General features: G+C 39.8%; 1 protein-coding gene across 1 annotated transcript in view; it reads right to left on the bottom strand.

The window, feature by feature from the left end:
- Positions 1-838: 838 nt before the first annotated feature.
- Positions 839-11,657, bottom strand: part of PLPP7 (phospholipid phosphatase 7 (inactive)) — a 40,319-nt gene continuing 29,500 nt past the window's right edge. Inside the window, exon 2 of the mRNA XM_003757427.2 lies at positions 839-2,789. Within this exon, the coding sequence (XP_003757475.1) occupies positions 2,425-2,789 (365 nt within the window). The 3' untranslated portion in view covers positions 839-2,424. The remainder of the gene's footprint in view (positions 2,790-11,657) is intronic.

Raw genomic sequence — 11,657 nt, 5'->3', positions numbered from 1 at the left:
AGATTTGTGTGGAAGGAACTCCTTGTTAGAGCCAGATGGAAGGGGTGGGAAGGGGAAGAAGCTTTGCCATAGATCTCTTCTGCCTGGGGCACTTTAAATGGAAACATCTCATAGCATATGTAGAATGTACTTATTATGCTTCCAAAACAATCCAAATTTAAAGATGAATGGCAGAGAGAGGAGATTTTCCATGCTAGGGGAAGCAACTTAAGACCAAAGTTTCCTTGATTAATTGATTTCTCTCAGTGTTTGACTGATTGATTTGGGTCCTGGGGTCTCAAACCAGCAGCCAGCAGGAATTTCATTGCAGTTCTAGTTAAGAAACATTGATAAATTAAGCAGTAATGCAGGAAGGGTGATCAGCATAAGGAAGGATCTGGAAACCTGTCAAATGAGGAAATAGTGAAGAACAACAAGAAGCAGGATTTTTTTTTTTTAGGTATCTGACAAGCAGTTGAGTGGAAGCATGGTTAAACTTAGTTCTACTGTCTAGTTTCAGAAGGCAGTCCTAGGGTCAGTGGGTGTAAATTATAGGGAGGCAAATTTCAAGTCAACCTAAGGAAGAACTTTTTAACAGCTAAAAACTGTCTAATCATGGAACCAGCTGCTTTGTAAGGTAATAAGCACCCTGTCAATGGACGTGTTTAAGTAGAGATTGGAATGACCATTTGTCAAGGATACCATAGAGAAGTGCATGTGTATGTAGAAGCTAGCTCATACTGACTTGTGAGACAAAATTGTTAAATTATTTATTGTATTGACACCTTAGAAATAATCTATACAAATTGTGGATTGATTTATTGTTTTATTAGTTGTCTAGGCTTAAGAAAGTATTCATAATGCAGATTAAATTTTAAAGTGTTTTCATCCTCTCCCCCCTCCAATCCAATATTAAACATTTACCAGCACACTCCTAGATTGTTCTACAGCAGGAATGCAGTAGAAAGGTCAGTGACTGAACTCATCCCCAGATTAGAAGCCTGGTGACCATAAGCTAATAACAATAATAACTGACATAGAGAGAACGCTTTGAGATTTACAAAGTGCTTTACAACCATTATCTCATCTGAGTTTCACAACATCCCTGGGGAGGAGACTGCAAAATAAACTTTCTATAATTATAGGGGACAAATTGATTAAATTTCCTTTCAAGCTCTTGCTTCTATGATTCCCTTTCTTTATGAATCTAGGGAGTCAAGGGTAGAGCAAGAAAAAATATCAGTGGATCCATGGGTAATTCCACAGACCTAGGAGGCCACAAAAAAAGGTGAAGTTTTCTGGGACCATTTCTTTTGATGGAACCAACCTAACGAGGTGACTACCTACCATTGGGCTGGAGTGAGTTCCAGCATGGGACACTAACTGTGTGGGAGGTAGTGAAACAGAGAACTGAAAATAGTATGCGTGGACTGCATTTTGCAAGTCATTTTCTGGTAAGCACATTCTCCACGCCTGACCTAGGCGGGTTTGAAAATGATCAGTCTGAAGAAGGCAGAAGACATTAGTGACCTTTTTGAATCCCCTGAGTTTTCAAGCCCCTACTCTGAAAACAATCGACGTTTCCCCACGTAGTCACTGTGTTTGAACAAGCTGGCAATGAGAGTGCTGAGTCATGAAAAGTGATTCTTCCACTGGGGGGGAAAAATCACCCCAAATGGCTCGTTTGCATACTGTATATATTGTCACATGAAATACAGAACTATACAAGTTTGACTTGGAAAAGACCTATTAGGTCACACGGAGTCCGGCCCCTGGGGGCCAAAGCAGTTGCTGGACGCTACTGGACGCTAGCCAGTGCTTTGTCTAGTCTAACTTTCTGAGTGCAGCGGGGTGGGATAGCGCTGGCCTTCCCAAAAATGCCAGGATGCAGGAGTACCCGGGGAGAAGCCAGCTGGAGGCAAGACTGCAGAGCAGAGCTGCTCCAGCTGGTTCATCAAAGGCCTGAGCTCCAGGCCTGGTTCCGTATCCATCGGAGCCAGTGGTGAGAGCCGACAGGCCCACCCATCCAAAGGGGACGACGGGGCCTGGGATTTACAGGCACCTGCCAAAAAACCTGACAGCAGTAATAGCGAAAGGTAAATACCAGATTACCCCCACACACACGTTCCCCAGCTTGATTTTTACTCTGACATCTCTGAAAGCAGGAACTTAGCAAAAGTGATTCTGAAATGTTGAAACTCCACCGGGTTTGAGATGCTGCGGGAAAGCCAAGTTAACTCTGGGTGTTTGGGGGAAGGGCGCGGGTGTTTCCCAAGAGCCCGTCCCCCTCTCACGGCCGGGAAAACCTGTCCATACTGGCCACCAAACAGGACAGGAAAATGAAACGGGTCTAACACACGTTCAAGAGGGAATGCTCCGCGGCTCCCGGAAGGGCACTTTCTCTGCTCCCTCCTCTCCCGAACGGCTCGAGCGGCCGCAGCGCCTTCACCAGATGGAGATCAGCATCTGGCAGGTGTTGGAGGACATCCAGACCAGCTCGACCAGTTTGAATTGGAAGTAGCCAATGACGAAGCCGGAGAGCACGTCGGTGATGTGGTGCCGCCCAATCATCACCCGGGACAGGCCCACGCAGAAGGCCCAGAGCACCAGCAGGATCCGCAGGGGCACGGCCAGCACCAGGTGGTTGAGGAAGAACTTGGATATCATGGCGGCCCGGCTGGCGTGGCCGGCTGGGAAGGCGTAGACGTCCATGGTGAGGTAGTCCAGGAGGCCCGGGCTCATGTCGTAGGGGCCTCGCCGTTTGATGAGCTTCTGCACCCCGGCGACGGTCATGATGTCCAAGAGCAGAGCTGCACAGGAAAAGAAATGGCCTGGTCAGAGACGCGCAGCCCAGCCGAGCCAATGAGCCGGAGCCCCTCCTGGGACCTGCTAGCCCCACACGGCTCTCTGACCACGGACTCTACATCCCCCGCTCTAGACTTTCCCGGAGGAGACAGAGGTCCTAGTTCCTGTTCTACCTTTAATTCGCTATGTAACCATGAGCAAGTCACCTTGATCCGTGGGGAATGGGAAAGAGGAAGGGAGGAAACAAATATTTATAAAGCGCCTACTATGTGCTAGCACTTTACGAATATTCTCATCTTCACAGAAACTCTGTAAGGTAGTACCATTATTATTCCCATTTTACAGACCAGTAAACTGGGGTTAAATGACTTGCCCAGAGTTGCACAGTTAGTAGTATCTGAGGCAAGGTGTTCCAAGCCTGGAATGCTCTTCTTCTTTTCTAGCATCCTTCAAATCCAAACTAAAATTTCATCTGGTACAAGAGATCTTTCTTAAATCCTCTTATTTCCAGTTCCTTTCTTTTTAAAATTATTTCCTATTTTTCCTAGGTATGGGTTGTTTGTATACATTTGTTTGCTTGATTGTGAGTTCTTTGAGGGCAGAGGCTATCTTGCCTTGTTTTTTCTTTTTTTTCTTCAAATCCCCAATGTTTAGCATAATACCTGGTACATAACATGTGCTTATTAAGTGTTTATTGACTGACCCCAAACTCAATAGTCTATCCCCTGAAAAATCTTCCCTTTTTGGTAATCATAGGATAATAGCATCATAGCCTAGAGTTGGAAACAACCTCAAGGGCTGTCGAAGCCATCTCTGTTATTTTACAGATATGGATTTTAGGGTTATATGATCATAAAAATGACATCAGTCACTTTTCCAAACCATATCAACTCTCATATTACAGATGAGGAAATGATGGTTCAAAAAGATTAAATGATTTGCCCATAGTCACACAATGTGTCTGAGGCTGCATTTGAACCCATGTCCTCCAATACCAAATTCAGCTCTTTCAACGGACACTGCCTCTGTTCCCCTTTTTAGTACCATGGAGGAAGGGTGGACTGGATCAGGTTAATTATATTTCCATGTTCTGAAATCCCCTCCAACTCTAAAATTCCATGTTTTAAGGTCCTTTCCAATTCCAGCATTCCATGAATCTAAGCCATTCACTGTAAGAGGCAGCCAACAAAGTAAATAGTGCTCAGAGTAAATCCATAGCTGCTGTTAGACAAGCAACTCAATATGTCCTTATGTTGTTAGGCAGCATGGTGTAATTTTTAGAGTATTTGACCTGGAATATTTGGGTTTGAGTCTCTCTGACATTAAGAAGTGTCACTTCTTAATTAGGTGATTATAGACAAATCACATCAACTTCCTGAGCCTCAGTTTCTTTATCTGTAATGTGAGATAATAATAATTGGAAGACTTAGCTCAGAGGGTTATGATAATCAAAAGAGATAGATATAACACACGCTATTGAAAAGTCTACTGTTCCCAGTAGAATATTAGCTTCTTAAGGGCAGAGACTAGTTTTTGTCTATGTACCCTAATTGACTGGAATTGAGTTGGGAATACCATTCACAGACAAGAAGGATGGCTCCTAGTCCGAGCACTTACTAAGGCTAATAATCAGCCTCAGGGGGCACGAGTCAGGAAGGGGTGGGTCCGAGGGAGGAAGGGCACTGAAATCCTGTGTCTCAGGAACTTCCCACTTTGAGGTTGGCCCTGGGCCACCGCACAAGCCAATCCATGTGTAGGCAACAGCAGAGGCCAAAAAAAGCACTCTAGCTTTTTGAACTTGCCTCAAAAACTTTCCATCAACATCCCTTCCTTGTTCATTCTGAATCTTCCTGCCTAGAAATACTCTCTAAAGGGACTTTCCCCTATTTTTCCCTTAGTTTTCCCTGGAAGACCATGATGGTGGATGCAGGATTTGAAGCCCCTCTTCTTCCTCAAGCCTTTTGCTAATTAGCCAGTTCCTTTCACATCTCCCCCGAGGCTGGCAGGGTGTGGCCACCCAGAGAATGAAGCCATGGAGAAAACTAACTGCTCAAATGGGGAGTGTCTGTCAAGAGGTCTGAGTTCTGGATGGGGGCTGGAAGCCAGTCAGGAACGCTTGCCAGGACTGAAGGGAGAGGAGTTGGGAGAACCCTTTCTCCACTTCTCCTAGCAACTCCTAGCCAGGGGCTGCGATAGGATCCACACCACACAAAACTCCACACAGGAGGCCTGTGGTTGGTCTGGATCCTTGCATGTTGGAGCAGGAATCACCAAGTTCTGAGCAAGGCAAGATTCCACAAGAATAATGTGCTTGGAGACTGGAGTTAGAGGCTGGAGGGAAACTTAGGAGAAAGGCTTTCAGCAAAGTGGGGGATGGGCTGGGGACAAGGACGGATGAATCGAAAATTAGATTTTGTGGGTAGTCTGGGGACAGTGGAAGGACGGTCCAGCTCTATGCAGGGACCTGGGGGAGGAGAAGCTGGTGGGAATCTGGACAGTAGTACACTTTCCAAAGAACCAGTTTAGTCTCCCAAACCACCGTTAGCCACTCCTCTTTCCCCTCTGCTTCTGCAGGAAGTTTTTCATGGGGGCAACACTACCCTCGTGGTAACTGTGAGCCAGGGTGCAGTATGACTGATTCCTGGCCAGTCTGCAAGGGATGCAAATGCTGCTGTCACTCAAGGCTCACTGAGGTCAGCTCTGAAGCCTCTGGCCCCCCACCCCCACCCCATAAATCTCTCTCGATTTAGGTGAGGAGCCAAGGTTTCCCTCCAGTGTCTCTCTCAGAGGCGTTACTGTGTAGTGTAGAAGGCACCAACTAGACTGATGGGGAAGAATGGTGGCTTATGGACCTTTTTATTCTTGATTTTCTAGAGATATGTCCCTAGCAGTGGCAACCCTGAGTAAAGACTATGGACGTTTCAGTCACTTTTCCCACCATCATTCTAAAATTGCTTTCTGGAATGATTGCATACCAACAATGTAGCTTCAGATCAGTAGCTCCAAAATTTTAGTGTTAAAATTGAAAAGCCCTGTAATCATTTTTTAGGGCACCACATGAAACAGTCAAGGAATGGCAAAATCCCAGAGAAATTGCTGTTTTTCAGAGCACTGCATGGACCTTCCATGAACCATCAGTCTTTGGTGCTATGCTATTATTGTTCACCAACAATGCACTTAGATGCAGGTGATAAAATGGGAGCCCAGAAGTAGCATTTAGTTTTTGTAAAAAAAAAAATTTAAAATATCTCCTCCTATTTCCCACTTGCAACATCAAACTCATTTTAAACAACCCACATATTAATATAAAAGAAATAGCTGAATAAATTGTGACTATGAATATATTATTTGGCCTTTCTGCAACTTTTTACTGTGTTGATCATCAACTCTGCTTCCTTCTGGCTTCCCCCTGGACACTCTCCTTTCAATTTCCTCACATTATTCCTGGATCTCCTATTCCTCCTTATCTATTGGCACCTTCTCAGTCTCTTTTGTTTGGGCATCAGCCACTTCCTAACCATTTAAATGCCTCAATCCTGTGTTTTAGGGCTCTTTTTCTGTTTTTTTTTTTTTAGAAGAATGTTTTAACACCATCTCAAAGTCAACATGTTTAAATCCCAATTTTTTATCTTCCTTTTTAAACCTGACCCTCTGCAAACTTCCCTATTTCTGTGGAGGGATCCACTATGCTCATGGTCAGCAGCCTTAATAACCTCAAAGCCATCCTGATTCTTTCTTTTCCATTACTGATATCCCATCCATTGTCATGTCCTGCTGATTTTACCTCCACATCTCCAATATATCTCTTCTTCTGATTCTGATCACTTTTCATCTGGATTCTTATAACATCTTTCTATTTTTGTGGCAAGGCAATTGGGGTCATACAGCTAGTAAGCATTAAATGTCTGAGATCACATTTGAACTCAGGTCCTCCTGCCTGCCTCCAGGGCTGTGCTCTATCCACTGCACCATCTAGTTGCCCTTTTGTTGTGGTCTTCTTTTTCAGCCTTCTCTCTAATCTTTCTTTTACATAGCCACCAAAACAATTTTTTTTAAAGCATACATCATTACCCTACTCAAAATCCTTCAGTGGTTTCTAAATGTCCCTAGGACAGGAATACTTAATCTCTTTTTTTAATTTTCTGTAGTAGACCCCTTGGGCAATGTGATAGAGCATATAGACTTCTTTTTGAAAAATCCCCACACACTCTCTCCTTTCTTTTTAATAGCTTTTTATTTTCAAAATACATGCCTCACCAGTGTTTTGCTTTTCCGACCACCACTTCCCTCAAATTGCCCTCTCCTTTTTCGGTCCCTCCCCCCTTTCTTAATCCCTTTCCCTTTCAACTTCTGTTCTTCCTTCTATTAGCCTTCCCCTTTTCTTTCCTCTTTCTCCTCCTACTTCCCTATAGGATAAGACAAGTTTCTATATCAAACTAAATATGCATAAATGTCTTTTTAGAATAATGTGTATGTGGGGTTTATATATATTCAAAACTGAAAGAAATGCAAATTTTCTGTAAGAAATTAGTGAAAATAAAGGTGTGACTTTTTTCCATCTACCTCCCAAAATTGGACCCCCATATTCCATGAACTCCAGATCAAGAATTTTTTCTGTAGTATATAAATTCATTAACCTGAAATTTGCAATTCTTTATAGTCTGGTTCTCACACAATTTTCTAGCCTTATTTCACATTATTCTCCCCTCTTCACACCCATTGTGTTTGAGCCAAACTTCCTTAGTTTTTCTCCAAATGTCACTTCCTCAAATTGAATGAATACCATCAATTGGGGAATGGCTGAATAAATTGTGATATATAAATATGATGAAATATTATTGTTCTATAAGGAATGATGAGCAGACTGATTTCAGAAAAGCCTGGAAAGACTTACACAAACTGATGCTGAGTGAAGCAAGCAGAACCAGGAGAACATTGTACACAGTGACAGCAAGATTATGTGATGATCAATAATGATAGACTTGGCTCTTTTCAGAAATATAGTGATCCAAGACAATTCCAATAAACTTGGGATGGAAAATGCTGTCAGCATCCAAAGAGAGAACTGTAGAGCCTGAATGGAGATTAAAGCATACTATTTTCATCTTATTTCGGGTTTGCTTCTTTTTGTAGTTTTCCCTTTTGTTTTGATTTTTTTTTTGTTCACATCATGACTAACATGGACACATGATAAAAATGAATGTACATATATAACCTATATCAGATTGCTTGTTGTCTTTGGAAGGGAGGGAGGGAAAAAAATTGGAACTCAAAATTTTACAAAAATGAATGTTGAAAACTATCTTTACATGTAATTGGAAAAATAAGATGCCACTGAAATAAAAAAATCAAACAAACAAATGTCATTCAATCTCTATGCCTGAAATATATTCCTTCTTCATCTTTACTTTCAGAATCCCTATCTTTCTTCAAGGCATAGCTTCTGTCTTCTGTATTAATCCATTGCACCAATCTCCTCCCCACCACCCTCAGTTCTTAGAATTTTTCCTCAAATTACTATCTGTGAACTTGTTATATCTTCTAATAGCATATAAACTCATTGAAGGCAATGACTATTTTGATTTTATACTTCCAGCACTTCAAACTGTAACTTACACATACTAAGAACTTGATAAATGGTTATTGAATTCAAACTGGAACTGTGCTATAAGAAATGACAAGTAATCAGAATATAAAGAAATAAATAAGAATTTCTGCAAAGCTGTATATAGTGTGGACATCAGAATAGAGCAAAAATATACATACTGATACTCATACATAAAAATTATAGGAATGGAATTTGAAAAAATAAGCAGAAATAAATTATCAGAAGGATAAGCAAACAAGGTATTATTTATTAAAAGTAATATACATATATGCAAACTTTCTGGTTTGGGGATTTTTTGTTTTTCTGAATGTTTTATAGCTAAATTTAGAATATGTGTAACATTTTTGTTATTGTTCAAGTGTTTCAGTCATGTCCAACTCTTTGTGTCCCCATATGGAATTTTCTTGCTAAAGACACTAGAGTGGTTTGCCATTTTCTTCTCCAGCTCATTTTAACAGTTGAGGAAACTGAGGTAAACAAGGGTAAATGACTTCTCCAGGATCACATAGCTAGTTAGTATCTGAAGCCAGATCTGAACTCAGAAAGATGAATCTTTCTGACTCCAGGCCCAATTCTGTGCCACCTAGCTGCCCTAACATATAATAAACATACATACATTATTAGTTGAACCCATGGTAATGGGGAGAAAGAAAGTTAGGGAGGGAATTTTATAACTATGTACAACACATACATACATGTATATGTGTTCACATAGAAAAACACACATGTATACATACATATACATATGCATGCAGATGGACATGTGTATGTATATATGTGTATAAACATATATCTCCATTCATATATTCAAGAACAGGAAGATAGAGAAAGAGATGGAAAATTTGGAATCTCCAAAGGTCTTTAAAAATAAGAATGCCTCTCATTGCTAACAAAGTCCAGATAAGGTTTTCCCCAGAGATAGGGCTATTATGGATATGAAGACTTCTCACTTTCCCTTCTAGCTGTATTCCTCTTCAGGACTATTAGAAGAAAGTTCAAATGAATACCATATTAGAAGTATAAGGACAAGAAGATTTTGAAGACAATTAAATCAGATCCAGCTTGACCTTTCCAAACAAGTTCTTGATGATCGAAAAAGCAAATAAATAAGGTCATTACTTCTAATTATCATCATTTCTTTTTTTTTAATCTCCAAATGTATTTCATTTTTTATTGAAGCTTTTTGTTTTCAAAACACATGCAAGGATAATTTTTCATCATTGAACCTTGCTAAACCTTGTGTTTTTGCACATGTGAGTCCCTTTGCCTTCTTTAAGATTTCTTTGGAATATAAACGCAGTAGAACTGCTAGATCAAAGGATATGCACAGTTTGATAACTTTTTGAGCATAGTTCCAAATTGTTCTCCAGAATGGTTGGATGTATTCACAATTCCACCAACAATGTATTTATTAGTGTCCCAGTTTTCCCACATCCCCTCCAACATTCGTTATTATCTTTTCCTGTCATCTTAGACAATCTTAAAGGTGTATAGTGGTACCTCAGAGTTGTCTTAATTTGCATTTCTCTAATCAATAGTGATTTAGAACACTTTTTTTACATGACTAGAAATGGTTTCAATTTCTTCATCTGAAAATTGACTGTTCATATCCTTTTACCATTTATCAGTTGGAGAATGGTTTGAATTCTTATAAATTTGAGTCAATTCTCTATATATTTTAGAAATGAGAACTTCTAAATGTATTTCTGAAAATGAGTTGCATTTAGGAGAATTTTCTTTTTTTCTTTTTTAAAGCTTTTTATTTTCAAAATATTTGCATATGTAGTTTTCAACATTTACTCTTGCACAACCTTGTGTTCTAAATTTTTTGCTCCTTCCCTTTTCTATCCCTCCTCCTCTAGATGGCAAGTAACCCAATATATGTTAAATATGTGCAATTCTTCTTTATATATTTCCACAATTAAAATGGTGCATAAGAAAAATCAGATCAAAAAGGGAAAAAAGTGAGAAATAACTCAAAAAGAAAGCAAAAAATAGAAGTGAAAATACTATAATGTGATCCACATTTAGTCCCCCCAGGCTTTCTATCACAAGATCATTGGAATTGGCCTGAATCACTTCACTTTTGAAAAGAGCCAAGTCCATCAGAATTGATCATCACATAATCTTGCTGTTGCCATGTACAATGATCTCCTGGTTCTGCTCATTTCACTCAGCATCAGTTCATGTAAGTCTCTCCAGGCTTCTCTGAAATCACCCTATTGATCGTTTCTTATGGAACAATAATATTCCATAACATTCATATACCATAACTTATTCAGCTGTTCTTCAACTTATGGGCATCTATTCAGTTTTCAATTCCTTGCCATTACAAAAAGGGTTGGTATAAATGTGGGTCTATAGGAAAAATTTCTAAGTTTTTTTTAACAGTTATTTTTTTCAATTGACAATCATTTATTTTCTTTTCATCTCACCTCCCTTACTACTACTGCTACTAATTCAACTGCTATTTATTTTAAGAAGGAAACCTTATGTAGCAAAAAAAATTGTTTTAATGTTTTATTTCATTTATTTTTGATACCCTAATCATTTCCCCAATGAACCTAATGGTAGAGGGTACACAATGGATGGAGAGCTGGATCTGTAGCCAGAAAGATAGGAAGCCATGCCTGCCTCTGACATTATGTAAGCTTGGGCAAGGCATTTAACTTATGTTTACCTCAGTTTTCTCAACTTTAAAATGGGAATATTAACAACACCTAACTTGAAGGAGTGTTATGAGCTTCAAATGAGACCTCTGTAAAAAGTGCTTAGAACAATGTCTGGCACATAGCAAGCACTATATAAATGTTTATTCACTTTTCTCCCTTCCCTTCTCATCCCCCTTCTAAACCTTCCCTTATTACAAAGAATGGTCAAGCAAAATAAATTGACAAGCAAACCAAATCCTGCACTCATGATCCACCACCTCCACTGAGAAGAGGGAAGTAAATTTTGTCAAAGGTTCTCTAGAATAAAAATTTGTTAGTCTGAGTTCTGATGTCTTTTATTGTCTTTTATTTATTTATCTTTATGTATATTATTGTAGCTGATGGATGTATTGTTCTCCTGGTTTGGTTTTGTTCACTTTGTATCTATTCGTACAAGTCATAAGATCATGAGATTATATATTTAGAGATAGAAAGGACCTTGTCCATCTTCTCTCATTTTTCAGAGGAGGAAAAAGAGGCTCAGAATGTCTCATATCCATATTTCCTTGTGTCATAGCATTCTATTATTTACAAATCACATTTAGTCCAGTCAT

The sequence above is a fragment of the Sarcophilus harrisii genome, chromosome 2 (assembly GCF_902635505.1).
Source record: "Sarcophilus harrisii chromosome 2, mSarHar1.11, whole genome shotgun sequence".
Classification (NCBI taxonomy): domain Eukaryota; kingdom Metazoa; phylum Chordata; class Mammalia; order Dasyuromorphia; family Dasyuridae; genus Sarcophilus; species Sarcophilus harrisii.
This window is presented reverse-complemented; position numbering and strand designations above follow the sequence as displayed.